This window comes from Prionailurus bengalensis, chromosome D1, assembly GCF_016509475.1.
Source record: "Prionailurus bengalensis isolate Pbe53 chromosome D1, Fcat_Pben_1.1_paternal_pri, whole genome shotgun sequence".
Taxonomy (NCBI): domain Eukaryota; kingdom Metazoa; phylum Chordata; class Mammalia; order Carnivora; family Felidae; genus Prionailurus; species Prionailurus bengalensis.
The window spans coordinates 57,574,183-57,589,647 of record NC_057346.1 but is presented as its reverse complement, the minus strand read 5'-3'; the positions used below and the strand labels follow the sequence as shown (position 1 = coordinate 57,589,647).

The 15,465-nt window shown below is 39.6% G+C and overlaps 1 protein-coding gene across 2 annotated transcripts; it reads right to left on the bottom strand.

Moving 5' to 3' along the window:
* Positions 1-1,846: 1,846 nt before the first annotated feature.
* On the bottom strand, positions 1,847-3,250 carry LIPT2 (lipoyl(octanoyl) transferase 2). Of its 2 annotated transcripts, none has more exons than XM_043580255.1 (2): positions 2,760-3,250; positions 1,847-2,221 (listed from the first exon to the last, which is right to left on the bottom strand). In XM_043580255.1, exons 1-2 carry the CDS (start codon positions 3,223-3,225, stop codon positions 1,992-1,994), a joined length of 696 nt encoding a protein of 231 aa, XP_043436190.1. In that variant the 5' UTR covers positions 3,226-3,250; the 3' UTR covers positions 1,847-1,991. The 2 variants fall into 2 exon arrangements, with proteins under 2 accessions (XP_043436190.1, XP_043436191.1); XM_043580256.1 differs by having other exon boundaries at positions 2,086-2,221; positions 2,989-3,250.
* Between the last annotated feature and the right edge of the window lie 12,215 nt (positions 3,251-15,465).

Sequence of the window (15,465 nt, the reverse complement as noted above, 5' to 3'; positions counted from 1 at the left end):
AAGTTTTTTCCAAAGTCTTGGTTTCATCTCTGTACAATGAGGAGACAGGAACATACCTCCAAATTCTCTTCCAGCTTCAATAACTGATATAAACTGTGTGCCCCAGAAGTGGGAGAACTCCTCTTTCTTCTCCAAGGCAGTGGGGCCACAGGATACTGGAAGCTCAAAAAAGGACTTTAGATACCATATTACCTAAAGCTGAACTTTACCGTGTGGTAGCCTCTAGCCACATGTGACTACTGAAGAGCCGAAGTGTGATGACGCCAAAATGAGATGTGCTATAAAGCGGAAAATACACACTGAATATCTGGATATAGTATGGAGAAAAGGAATGTAAAACACTTTTATACTGACAATATCTGGGGTCTATTAGGTTAATTAAAGTATTATTAATGTCACCTGTTTATTTTTCCTTTTTAATGTGGCTACTAGAAAACATAAAATTACAATGTGGCTCACATTGTATTTCTATTGAACAGTGCTTGTGTAGGGCAAACTGAAGTGCAGAAAGGGTAAACGACTTGCTCAAAAAGCTGGGACTGCAACCTGGGTCACCTGTCTTCTCATTCAAGGATCTTTCCACCCTAACTGCCTGTGGTAGCCAGTCTCTAAGGTAGTCCTAAAGATCTTTACTTCCCATCACCCTGTGCAGTCCCTTCTACACTGAGTAGGGTTCCCGTATTAGAAGACTGTAGAAATGACTCTGTAACTTCCAAGACTGGGTCATAAGACATTTTGGCTTCCACCTTGTCGCTTTCAGGCATCACTTGCTCCAGGAGAAAAAGCAGCTCTATGGAGCGGCTCACATGGTGAAGAACCCAGGCCCCCTGTCAACAACCAGTACCAACGAATCAGAGTGAACCATCTTTGAAAGTGATCCTCCAATCCCAGTCAAGCCTTCAGATGATGGCTGCCCCAGCTGTTATCTTGACTATACCTCATAAGAGATCTCCACCCAGAACCACCCAGCTAAGCCTCTCCCAAATTCCTGACCCACAGAATATATATGAGACAATGTTTATTGTTTTAAGCCATTATATTTTGGGGTGATTTGTTGCATAGCAATGAATAATTACACAGCTTTATAAATTGAGGTATCTCACTTAAGGAAAACTTACTTCTACCTTTGACATTTGTATAACGTAAGATATTCCTCTGGTCTTTTCCCTGGCTCTGGTCTAGCTCAGGTTACCTAACTAAAAATGGCTATTGGGCTTGGAGAATCCAACCCAGGAAGGCAAAATCTCATTTTGTTCCTTAAAGATCCCTTCCCTAGGGCGCCTGGGTGGCGCAGTCGGTTAAGCGTCCGACTTCAGCCAGGTCACGATCTTGCGGTCCGTGAGTTCGAGCCCCACGTCAGGCTCTGGGCTGATGGCTTGGAGCCTGGAGCCTGTTTCCGATTCTGTGTCTCCCTCTCTCTCTGCCCCTCCCCCGTTCATGCTCTGTCTCTCTCTGTCCCAAAAATAAATAAAAACGTTGAAAAAAAAATTAAAAAAAAAAAAAAAAAGATCCCTTCCCTTTTTTCCTTCCATTGCAGAAAGCACCTAGATCTCTTGAGAATGAAAAAGCATCCCACCACATTACCTTCACCTGGGCTATCCAGAGGTATGATTCCTATAAAGTCAAAGGAACTGGATCTCAGAACTGTCCAATTAAATACAGTATTTAGGAAGCAATAAATATTTGAGAACTGATTACGTCTGAGTTTCTCTAAGCTGAGAAAATGGTGTCAATACCAGTGCTAATGTCTTACATTTATATAGCATGTGTTGCTTTTCAGAATGTTTTCAAATCTACTATATCTGAGGTAGATGAGAAGATATAAATAAACCAGGACACATATGGAAACAATGCTAAGGGCTCATAATTTGTTCATAGTCTCATGGTGAGTGAATGACAGGGCCAGGTGTAGAATCTGGGTTTCAGTGACTCCAAGTCAGGCTTGGTGCTTTTCAAGCACAACCTCCCAGCTGTGATAACATTAACATCCTTTAGTTGGGGCTGTCCTCTGAGATAAATGTGCATTTGTAGGTCTCCCTAAAGGCCTCAAGGAAAGATGGTATTACTTCATCCACACTGACGTGCCTTTGGAGTTCCTCACTCAGAGAGGTGACGCCTGTCCCAACCAGCCCGCAGGGGACGATGTGCTCAAACCACACGAGGTCTGTACAACAGTTCAGAGCCAGGCCGTGGGACGTGATGTGCCTTCCACAGCGGACTCCTGCAAGACAAGCCAAAGGGTCTCAGAGTAGATACCTTTCCTCCCTGGGCTTCAAGATCCCCCTCGGTACACATGAAGGAACTGGACTGGATCACTGGTTTTCCAGCTTTGTTTTTGAGCATTCAAGGGGTTGTGCACAGATCGGGGAGGGGGACAAAGCTGGAGAGGAGTGTGTGGCTCCACAGCTGCTGCAATTATGGAAATTCCAGAAAATGTCTTTTAACAGATTAAGTTGTTTAAAAAAAAACTTTGAAAACTACTAAGCTTCATTATTGTCCAGACATTGTGATTCATTGGAAGTAACATGGCAATTCACTTCTCAAAAAGATGAATATTGGAAATGACCATTGAAGGCCCTCCTGAGAGCTGCGAAAATGAGATCCGTGAGAAGGCTTAAAAACTCAAACGCAGCGGGCAATTTTGATTTATTAAAGCCCGCGCCAGATCCACTTCCTCCCAGCCCGCGCTTGCCCTCACCTCCATTGGCCCAGTTCTGCCAAGCCCCGCCCCCAGCCCCGCCCTAGCCCATAGCACTAACCGATCGCGCAGACTTTGCGCTCCCCCAGCCAGACGCCGGTGTAGGGTGGGGGCCGCGCGCGGGCTCCACGCAAGCCCTGGAGCTCGCACACGCGCACCGCGCACGACTCCAGCGCAGCCACGTGGGTGCGCAGGCGCAGGCCCAGGCGTCGCAGATCTAGCACCGAGTGGCAGAGCAGCTGGCCCGGCCCATGGAAAGTGGCCAGGCCACCGCGGCCTGTGGCGCGTACCTCGGCGCCCAAGGCCCGCAGCCGCGCAGTTTCCTCCGGCGTCAGGCCGCCGCGCAGCCCAGATGTGTATACGGGCCCCGCGGGCTCGCAGAGCAGGAGCGCGCCCGCCTCAGCCGCCGACAGGGCCTCACTGCCTGGTTCGGCCTGCAGCCGTCGCAACCAGCGCTCCTGCAGGGCCAGCAGCTCGGCGTAGGGCAGCCGATTTAGCCGCACCAGCCGTACCAAGGGCTGCAACATCGCGTCAGCAGCTTCTTCTGCGAGGTCCCGCCCCCTGTCTAGGCCGGCGGCCGGGGAAGGGGGGGCGTGCCAGGAGGGGCGGGGACTCGGGGCCCCTCCCCGGCTGCCGCTCCTCTAGCTCTAGAGAGATTGTGAGCCCAAGACCCAGCGTCAGGTGTGTTTCTTCCATTCATTTATTTCAACAACCAGTATTTAGGGTCTGCTTGTGTTCTGTAGGCCCTGCTCTAGGCGCCTGATACAGTGGTGCACAGTGTATGGGGAAAAAAGTCTGTCCTGGGTGGAGTTGCCTGATTTACAGTCTTAAATAAGCAAGTATTAAAGCATCGAATAAACAAGGTTATTTCACACATTGATAAGTGCTAGGAAAAAAATATAAAATAGGCTAGTGTGTGTCCTGGGTGGAGATGCCCGATGAAGAGACTCTGAAAAGCAGGTGAACGTGCAGAAATTTTATGGCGGGGAAGAGGTGGGGATTACTGTCAAGACCCCGCCTGCGAGAGAGTGATGGAAGCAGGATAGCAGAGGGAGAAAAACTGAAACAATCGCTTTAGACGCCTCAGCCAACCTCAAAGAATACTCTGAGCCTAGGATGACCTTTAAGAGTTGTGCCAAATTAAAGAACAGGGGCCAGTAGTTTATATCCTATCATTGACCAGTGATAGAGGCTATCTGTAACTTTTGGCAAGTTTCATTCCTTCTGTGGAAGGCAATTCCCAGAGAAGAATTATGAACCATAAGCAGCCTACTTCCAGAAGCTGGGGAAATTACTGGCTAGATCCTGAGAGTGGGTCTGGACCACAGCATCCATTATGTTGTATTGGATTGTTATTTATTTTATTTATTATTTTTTAAAAATGTTTATTTTTGAGAGAGAGAGCATGTGCGGGTGAGGGGCAGAGAGAGAGAGGGAGACACAGAATCCGAAGCAGACTCCAGGCTCTGAGCTGTCAGCTCAGAGCCCGACGCGGCACTCGAACTAAAGAACTGTGAGATCATGGAGAGCCTGGGTGGCTCAGTCGGTTAAGTGTCCGATTGCAGCTCAGTCCATGATCTTATGGTTCATGAGTTCAAGCCCTGCATCAGGCTCTGTGCTGACAGCTCAGAGCCTAGAGCCTGTTTCGGGTTCCGTGTATCCCTCTCTCTCTGCCCCTCCCCTGCTCGTACTCTGTCTTTCTCTCTCTCTCAAAAATAAATAAACACTAAAAAAAAAAAAAAAAAAAAAAAAAAAAGAACTGTGAGATCATGACCTGAGTGAAGTCGGATGCTGAACCAATTAAGCCACCCAGATGCTCCTGTATTGGATTGCCATTTAAATAAACTTGGACTCCTTCAATAAACTTTTACTGAGTAGCAACTATGTGCTGTTAGGCCCATTGCTAGATAAACAGGATTCATAAGGCTATCCCATCCCTGCATTCCTAATAGCAAAAAGAACCCAGTTTTTATGTCCTCAATCTATCATCTGAATCTATCTTACAAGCTGCAGTCAAGGACTGTTCAATAGAAAAGAAAAAAAAAATAACAAAAATAAGAAAGCAGGAAAGTGTAGACAATAATGTAACAAATTATTGTTTACCACCCTCCAGCCTTGTGAAATTTTAATATTTTACTATTTTTTCCCAGGTATCTTTTTAATTTTAGAAACTAATAACATTGCTCCCTTAGGTATCTGAAAGACATTTCCTAATATGGACATTAAAATCCCAAGCAAATATTAGCAAATTGAATCCAGCAATGTATAAAGGGATTATTACATCATGATAAAGTAATGTGTCCCAGGAATGCAAGGTTGGTTTAACGTTATAAAATCAGTATAATTCACCATAAAAGAGAAAAACTATATAATTGTTTTCAGTAGATGCAAAAAAAGCAGTTGGCAAAAATCAACATATACCCTGACTAAAAATCCCAGCAAACTGGAGTGAACTAGGAAGAGAAGAGAAATTCCCCAGTGTGATGAATTGCATCAATTGGGGTTCAGACAAGAGAGAAACCACAAAGGTAATATTTTTATATATATTTAATTTTTTATTTTAAGAAAATTGTAGACTCACATGCAGTTGTGAGGAGTAATACAGAGAGATCTTGTGGACCCTTTACCCAATGGTAATGCCTTGCCAATGTCATAATTAGGTTATTGACATTGAACAGTCAGGATATAGAATATTTCCATCACCACAAGGATCCCTCATGATCTGCTTTTTTATCTGCACTATTTAACTCCTGTGAAACACAAATCTGTGTTATATAAATGGAATGATACAATGTATAAATTTTTGGAATTTCCTCTTTTTTTTCTCAGCATAATTTTCTGATTGTTGTTGCATGTAACAATAGTTCGTTTCTTTTTATTGATGAGTATTATATCATGGTAGGGATGTACCACAATTTGTTTATCCATTCCCCTGTTGAAGAATGGCTAGGTTATTTCCAGTTTTCAGATATTCTGAATAAAACTGCTACAAACATTTGTGTACAGGTGTGTGTGTGTGTGTGTGTGTGTGTACATAAGTTTTCATTTATCTGGAATAAATGGCTAGGAGTAAAATTGCTGTCATATGTACTTGCATGTTTAGTTTTTCAAAAAACTGCCAAACTTCTTTCCAGACTAGTTGTTCCATTTTACATTCCCACCAGCAATATATCTGTGAGTGATCTAATTTCTCTGTATCCTTGCCAGCATTTGACATTGTCACTATTTTTATTTGAAACATTCTGATGGATGTGTAGTGGTATTTTTTTGTGACTTTAATTTGTATTTCCTTAATGGCTAATGATGAACATCTTTACATGTGTTTATTTTCAACTTGAATATCCTCTTCAATGAAATGTCTGTTCATGTATTTTGCCTATTTCCTAATTGTGTTTTTTTACTGTTCAGTTTTTAGAATTCTTTATATATTCTAAATACTAGTCCTTTTTGATTTGTAAATGGTTTGTAAATAGCTTCTCCCACTCTATGGCTTATATTTTCATCCTCTTAATAAGGTCTTTTGAAGAGCAGATGGTTGTAATTGTGATGAGGTCCAATTTATCTACTTTTCACTTCATGGATTGTGGTTTTGGTCTAATCTTTGCCTACCTCTAGATCCTGATCACCTTCTCCTGTGTTTTTCCTAAGTTTTGAAACTTTGGTCATTATTTTTAAATTTTGTTTTGCCTATGGATATTCCAGGCTCCAGCACCATTTGTTCAAAGGGCTGTTTCCAACATTTATTGCTCTTACATCTTTGTCAAAAACCAGTTGGCATAAATCCCTATCAAATACCAATAACATTTTTCACAGAACTAGAACAAATAATACTAAAATTTGTTTGAAACCACAAAAGCCAAAATAGCCAAAACAATCTTGAAAAAGAAAAAAAAAAACTGGAGGTACCACAATCCCAGATTTCAAGATATACTACAAAGCTGTAGTAGTCAAAACAGTATGGTAATGGCAAAAAAACAAAAAATTAGACACATGGATCAACAGAACAAAATTGGAAACCCAGAAGTAAACCCTTGGTTATATAGTCAATTAATCTATGACAAAGGAGGCAAGAATATGCAATGGGAAAAAGATAATCTCTTCAACAGATGGTGTTGGGAAAACCGGACATTTACATGCAAAAGAATGAAACTGGACCACTTTCTTACACTATACACAAAAATAAAATATATTTAAGACATAAATGTGATACCTGAAACCATAAAATTCCTAGAAGAAAAAATACACAGTAATCTCTTTGATATCAGCTGTAGAAACATTTTTCTAGACATGTCTCCTTTGGAAAGGGAAACCAAAGTGAAAATAAACTATTGGGACCACACCAAAATAAAAAGCTTCTGCAAAGTGAAGGAAACCACCAACAAAACAAAAAGACAACCCACTGAATGGGAGAAGATAATTGCAAATTATATATCTAATAAGGGGTAAATATCCAAAATATATAAAGAACTAATACAACTCAACACCAAAAAACCCACAAATAATCCAATTAAATGTGGGCAGAAGACATGAACAGAAGTTTTTCCAAAGGAGACATCCAGATGGCCATCACACACATGAAAACATGCTCAATATCACTCATCAGCAGGGAAGTGCAAATCAAAACAACAATGAGGTATCACCTCACACCTGTCAGAATGTCTAAAATCAAAAACAAGAAACAACAAGTGTTGGTGAGGATGTGAAGAAAAAGGAACCCTCATGCACTGTTGGTGGGAATGCAAACAGGTGCAGCCACTGTGGAAAATAGTATGGAGTTTCATCAAAAAATTAAGAATAAAATTGCCATATGGTCCAGTAATTCCACTACTTGGTATTTACCCAAAGAAAATGAAAATACTAATTTGAAAAGATATATGCTCCCCTACATTCATCACAGCATAATTTACAATAACCAAGATATGTAAGCAACCCAGATGTCCATTGATTGATGAATGGACAAAGAATATGTGGTCTATCTATATATACAATGGAATATTACTCAGTCATAAAAATAAGAATGAACTCTTGTCATTTGCAACAACATGGATGGATCTAGAGGGTATAATGCTAAGTGAAATAAGTCAGAGAAAGACAGATACCATATGGTTTCACTCATATGTGGAATGAATGAGTGAAGAAATGAATGAGGAAAAAAAGAGACAAACCAAAAAGCAGACTTGTAACTATAGAGAACAAACTGATAGTTACCAGAAGGGAGGTGGGGCTGGGGGTGGAGGATGTGTGAAATAAGGTCAAGGGGACTAAGAGCACCAAGTATTGCATAGAATTGTTGAATCACTATATTGTACGTCTGAAACTACTATAACACTCTATGTTAACTATACTGGAATTTAAAAAATAAATAATTTAAAAATTATTTTAATCATGTTTTGTTTATTTCAGTCATTATACTAAAGACTGTTTTATGTTAAAAAAAAAAAAAACCACAGGGGCGCCTGGCTGGCTCAGTTGGAAGAGCATGCAACTCTTGATCTTGGGGTCATGAATTTGAGCCCCACGTTGGGTGTAGAGATTGCAAAAAAACCCAAAACAAAACAAAACAAAACCCACAAAAAAGAGTTGGGCACATTTGTATGGGCTGATTTCAGGATTCTATGATTGATCCCCACACTAATTGAACTATGTGTCTTTCCCCACACCAATACCATATATTATTGATTGCTGTAACTATAAAATAAGTTTCAAAATCAAATATTCTCATTCCTCCCACTTTATTCTTCTTTTTTCCAAAATTGTTTTAGTTATTCTAAATTGTTTTAGTTTTTTGCATTTCCATATAAACTTTAGAATAACCTTGTATATATCTGAAAAATCTTGATGGAATTGCATTGAACGTGTATATCAACTCAGGAAGAATTGCCATATTTGCTATATTGGGTCTTCCAGTCTATGAATGTGGTATGTCTCACCATTTATTTAGATCTTCTTTGACTTCTTTCATCAGCATTTTGTACTTTTCAGCATACAAATCTGTATATGTTTTGTTAGATTTATAGCTAAATATTTCTCTTTTGAGTAATTCTAAATGGTATTGTATTTTTAATTTCTGTGTCCATGTGTTCATTGCAAATATATAGAAATGCAATTGAGTTTTGTATGTTTATTTTGCATCCTGCAAGATACCTTGCTGAACTCACTTATTAACCCTAGGAATTGTAGGTAGATTCTTTAGGATTTTCTATGTAGATAAGTAGATAATTTTGTCATCTGCAAATAGACAGTTCTATATTCTTCCTTTCTGATGGGTATGCATTTAATTGATTTGTTTTGTCTTTGAATAAGAGTAGTAAGAACAGACCTCCTTGCCTTTTTCCAGTTTTGGGGGAAAAGCATTTATCTTTCACTGTTAAATAAACGGTTAGTTGTAGGCTTGTTGTAGATGGTCTTTATTAAGTTGAGGAAGTTTCCCTCTATTCATGTTTTCCTAAGAGGTTTATTTTTTTTAATTTTTATTTTATTTTTTATTATGAAGGGTGTTGAATCCTGTTAAAAGCTTTTTTTTTTTTTTTGCAATGATACATGATCTTGTGGCTTTTTTCTTCTTTAACCTGTTAATGTGGTAGATATCATTGATTGAATTTTGGATGTTGACTAGCTTTGCATAGCTGGAATAAATCCCACTTGGTTATGGTGAATAATTTTTTTTATACATCATTCTATTTGGTTTGCTAATATTTTGCTGAGGATTTTTACATCTAAGTTTATGACAGATATTGGTTTCAAGTTTTCCCTTTTTGTGCTTCTTTGGTTTTGTATAGGGTAATACTAGATTCATAAAATGAATTGTGAAGTATTTTTCCTTTTCTGTTTTCTGGAAGGGATTGTGTAGATTGTCTTCATTCTTTTTTTAAACATTTGTTAGAATCTCTGTGAAACCATCTGGGTCTGAAGATTTGGGAAGTTTTAAAATTACAAATTCAATTTTATTAATAATTATAGGTCTGTTAAAATTATCTATTTCAGGGGCGCCTGGGTGGCTCAGTTGGTTGAGCGTCCGACTTCAGTTCAGGTCATGATCTCACGGTCTGTGAGTCCAAGCCCCACTTCGGGCTCTGTGCTGACAGCTCAGAGCCTGGAGACTGTTTTGGATTCTGTGTCTCCCTCTCTCTGACCCTCCCCCGTTCATGCTCTGTCTCTCTCTGTCTCAAAAAAATAAATAAAGGTTAAAAAAAAATTTTTTTAAATTATCTATTTCATATGGGTGAATTATAGTAGTTTATGTTTTTTAAGGAATTGGTCTATTTCATCTAAGTTTTCAAATTATGTATGTAGAATTGTTTGTGGTACTCACTTATTATCCTATTAATGCTTATGTTGTCTGTAATGATGTCCGTTTTGTCATTCCTGATACTGGTAATTTGTGTTCTCTCTCTCTTCTTTGTTTGTCTTTTTAGAAATTTGTCAATTTTATTATTTTTCCAAAGAATTGGCTCTTTGTTTCATTGTTTCCATTGTTTTTGTGTTTCTAATTTCATTGATTTCTGCTCTTTATTATTTCCCTCTTTCCGCTTGCTCTGGATTTATTTTGTTCTTCTTTTCCAAATAATTTCCATGTGGGAGCTCAGAGAATTGATATTAGATTTTTCCTCTTTTCCAGTGTATGGATGTAGTGCTGCAAATTTTTCCTTCTCAGTGTGACTTTAGCTATATCCCACAAAATTTGATATATTGTATGATCTTTTTCATTCAGTTTAATGTATCCTTTTTTATTTCCTTTGAGACTTCCTTTGTGACTTATGTATTATTTCTAAGTATACTGTATTCCTGTTATCTTTCTGTTACTGATTTCTAGTTTGAGTCCACTGGGACAGAGAACACACTATTTGATTCGAATTCTTAAAAAAAAAGTTTCTTTAAAAAAATTTTTTTTTAATGTTTTTATTTATTTTTGAAGGAGAGAGAGAGAGACAGAGCACAAGCAGGTAGGAGCAGAGAGAGAGGGAGACACAGATTCCAAAGCAGGCTCTAGGCTCTGAGCTGTCAGCACAGAGCCTGATGTGGGGCTTGAACCCATGAACTGCGAGATCATGACCTGAGCTGAAGCCAGATGCTCAACCGGCTGAGCCACCCAGGTGCCCCTAAAAAAAAAAGTTTCTTAATGGCCTAGCATGTGGTCTATCTTGGTATATGTTCTGTGGGCAGCTTAAAAAATGTATATTCTGTGGGGCACCTGAGTGGCCCAGTTGGTTGAGTGTCTGACTTCAGCTCAGGTCATGATCTCACAGCTCCTGAGTTCAAGCCCCTGCATCAGGCTCTGTACTGACAGCTCAGAGCCTGGAGCCTTCTTCAGATTCTGTGTCTCCCTCTTTCTGTCCCCTCCCCCACTAACACTCTGTCTCTCTGTCTCTCTCTCTCTCAAAAACAAAGATTTAAAAAAAATGTATATTCTGCTGTTGTTGGGTGCAATATTCTTTAAATTTTAATTAACATCTTTTGGTAGATGGTGTTGGTGAGTTCTACATCCTTGATGATTTTCTATCTAGTTATTCTACCAATTGTTCAGAGAAGGGTGTTGAAATCTCCAAATATAATTGTGTTTACCTATTTCTCACTTAAGTTCTGTTAGTTTTTGCCTCACATATTTTGTAGCTTTGTTGTTTGGTGTATATCCATTTAATATTGCTATGTCTTCTTGGCAAAGTGATCCTTTTTTCATTTTATAATGTTCTGCTCTGTCTCTGATAATTTTCTTTGCTCTGAAGTTTACTTTGTCCGATATTATTGTAGTCACTCCTGCTTTCCTTTGATTAATCTTGCATGATATATCTTTTTCCATCCTTTTACTTTCAATCTGCCTTTATCATTATATTTAAAGTGAATTTCTTATTGACAGCATATAGTTGGGTCATGCTTTAACCCCTGTACTCTACCAATCTCTATCTTTTAATTGGTATATTTAACCCATTTAGATTTAATGGAATTATTGGTATATTAAAGGTTAAGCCTGACATTTTATCTTTCTGCTTGTTCTCTTTATTATTTCTTTGTTTTGTTTTGTTTTGTTTTGTTTACTGTTTCCTGTGCTTGACATCACTAATCATCAGGAAATGTAAGTTAAAACCACAACAAAATGATATTACACATTCACTAGGATGGATAAAATGAAAACCGCTGAAAACATCAAGTGTTGACATAGTTGCAGAGCAACCAGAAATTTCATACAATGTTGTTGGCAGTATAAAATGATATAAACACCTTTAGTAAAAGTCTGGCATTTCTTATGAAACTAAATATACACCTATGCTATGACCCAATTTTTTTCCTAGGAATTTGCCCATTATAAATGAAAACATTTATACCACAAAAAGATTTGTATAACTACATTCACTGCAACTTTATTCATCATACTCCCAAACTAGAAGTTGTTCATGTGTCTATCAATAAGAGAATGGATATTTGGTGGTATTTTTATATAATGGAATGCTGCTCAGCAATTAAAATGGACAAACTATCTTCCATGAGTAGCATAATGTATGGTTCACAAGAGTCTCAAGTACTATGACTATGAAGATGAAGATAAGCCCACATCTACCAAAAGTAGTATCACTTGTACTTACTAGTAAGTAAGTACTTACTAGTAGTAAGTATCACTACTTTTGGCACAACCAAAAGTAGTAAGTATCACTTGTACTTACATGTCCAGAACTTACTCACCTGACCACATCTAGCTTTAAGAGGGTTTGGAAATATAGTCTTTTGCTGGGTCACCTTTTGCCTAGCTAAATTTTGGGCAATCTATTAAAGAAAGAATGGGATATGTGGCAGTCACTGTCACAATTAAATTGAAAAGCTAACAAAGATGATATAAATTTACATTTGTAGACATTTGTTAAATATTTATTGCTTTCCATTTCATAGTTTTTATATTTTGAATTCTGTAAAAAAAAATAAATAAATAAAATTAAAAAAGGGCGGGGGGAGAAGAATGGTCCTAAACATTTTTCTGGACCCTTGAGAAGCTTGTCAGCTTCAAGTGCTGGGCTTGTGGTACCTAATGGATACAAGATATCTGAGAATGATGAGAGAGGGAAGGTGTGATCTGTCTCTGCCCCAGGCCCTGTCCTAGATAAGAAAGTAGCCTTTCAAAGTGTTTGGGGCCAGATTCAGCATGCAAGTTGTGGGACTAAGGAAGTATAGACACTCAGACCAAAAAATCAACGAATCCTTGTGTAGTTGGAGAATAATCCATAGGGGTAGGGGAGGAGGAAGTGGAAGGTAGCCAGAATGAAGCTCAGGCTAATAAATTGGGAAGGGAGACAGTATAACATGGACAGATATATACAATGGTAGGTTTCAGAGCAGATTATAAAAGTCTTTGTGAGTCATCAATGGCAGTGCTGTTGTTTAAAAATAAACATAGCATTCAGATAGCTCCAGGCTCTGAGGGGAAAATAGAGGCTGGATTTTAAAAGCCCAGTCCCAGGGAACCTACAGTCTATAAATAAATATGTATGGTGTGGGGAAAATAACTCATGAGTTTGTTCTTGGAAAAGATGAACTCAGTGTTCTAGTCTGAGAAAGGTTCTGATGGGAATTGGAAGGAGCCCTGGGCTGGCAGGCTGGGATCTGGATTCCTGTTCTGTGCCTATCACTATTTGAGAATATGAACTCCTTTGGGGTAGGTCATGCATACTTTGATCCCTAGATCCCCACCTACCCTAATGCCTGGCACACAGTTCTTAGTGAATATTTGTAGAATGAATGAGTGATTTATTAATAAATAACTAGCTGTATGTCTTTGAACTGGGACCTTTTATCAGGGGTCTTGACCATTAAAGGAAACAGTCCAGGTGGCCTTCAGGTCCCTATTCACCCTAAATTTTCAGGACATGAGAATGGATGTTTGACTACTATCACCCTAAAATGTGTGCATTTCATAGCATGCTGAATCAAACGTAGACTCAACCCACAAGCCTCAGCTCAAAGACTGCCTGCTCCATAATGCCTCCCCAGCCTCTTCCTCAATAACTTTGCCTGTACCTCTGTTAATACCTAGTCTGCCTAGATTCTTGTGGGTTCAGTTGATCACCCTCCCTCCCCCATTTGACCTATGACCTGAGAATACAAAAGTAAAGCTAAAAACATGTGCAGGGAACTCTAAAAGCTTTAAAATCATCAATGCATTTAATATTTTAACAACCTATAAAGTAGGTACTATCATTTTCCTCATTTTACAGATGAAGAGACTGAGCCACAGGGTGAGTACCTTGCTTACTATTAAGCTGCTAGTAAGTGCTAGCAATAGGATTCAAATCTGGGTAGTCAGGCTATAGAATCCTTGCCCTTACCCAGGATTCATATACCCTATAGCATGCATCTCATAGTTTGGCACATAATAGGTGCTCAACAAAAATGTTTGTTGAATGAATAAACAAAAGCAATAAACTGAAAGCTGGGTGTTTCCTGCAGTTCCCTGAGTACCCATCTGCCTACTGAGACTTTCCTCTGCATATGGGGTTAGTGTGTTATTCCATCTGTCCATTCATCCATCCATTCAATGAATAATTACTGCCTACCCCACTCCACAGTGAGTACCAGTGATACAAAATGGATTGGCACAGAAGTAGAGGCAGAAGTGTCCACAGACAATGGCAGTACAACATTTAATGAGCAACACAAAAGAGAGAGCCACACTAACTCTACCTGGGTGGGATCAGGGAACACTTCTTGGTCTTTGGGAGAAAACTCAATTTGGGGTTTTTAAAATCTGCTCCAGGTCCCTGTTGGACCAGGGTCCTGCCTGATTCCAGTCCATGTAACTGGAGACAGAAGAGCCGCTTCCTGGCTGCTGGATGCAATCTTTCCCTGAGGATCCATAGCACTGTCTGTGGTCTGAATCCTGATGTTTTGGTTGGCTACTGTGCCCCTAGATTGAGCCATATCCCTTTGGACCCTTATTCCGACTGTTGGGCCCGTTTAGCTCCAGGGTCACAGCCAACCATGGCGCCCTTGCCAGTTCCCATCAGCTCCCTCCCTTTCCTGGTTGGCAATGGCCAGGGACCCAGCATGACCCTAAGCATGCGATGATACAGATCTGGGACCTCTCAGTTTCCTGATCTCTAGTTTGTTGATCCTCTTCTCAGCTTCTAAGGAGTCACAGGTAAAACGAAGCAAGGACTCGAGCCAGAGCAGGCCTGTAAGGGCTCTGTCATGCTTGTGTAGACTCTACTTGTTAGTGCTGCACTGACCTCAGAAATCATTCAGATCCTTGCCCTTCATAAGGTTTGGGAAAGGCAAGGGACTTACCAAAGAGCATACAGGGAAGGAAACAGGACTGGAACTCAGGGATCCTGACTACCAGCCTGGTGTGTTCTTTCTGTTATACTATGGGTTCTGAAATCCATTTTTAGTAATGGAGACTTCTTATTAAAATTTTACATAGATCCCCATTGTATAAAGCAGAATGCCTCTGCTTCTTGGCCTCTCCCTCCCTGTCTCAGCCTTTTAAGTCCCTCCTCCTCCTCTTCCTCCTCCTCCTCCAACTTCTTCTTCTTCCTCTTCCTCCTCCTCCTCCTCCTCTTCTTCTTCTTCTCCTTCTCCTTCTTCTTGTGTCTCATTGTGGTTTTAATTTTAATTTCTTTAATGCCAAAGGATGTTGAGCATCTTTTCATATGTTTATTTGCCATCCATACATCTTCATCTATGAAAAGACTGATTAGATCTTTGCCCATTTTCTTTCTTTTTGTCTTTTATTTTCAAGTTAGTTAACATACAGTGTAGTCTTGGCTTCAAGAGGAGAACCCAGT

Coding starts and splice junctions, on each gene's coding strand:
- LIPT2 (XM_043580255.1), bottom strand. CDS start 3,225: ATGTTGCAGCCCTTGGTACGGCTGGTGCGGCTAAATCGGCTGCCCTAC. Junction 2,222..2,759: donor GCGCAAAGTCTGCGCGATCG/GTTAGTGCTATG, acceptor CTTGTCTTGCAG/GAGTCCGCTGTGGAAGGCAC.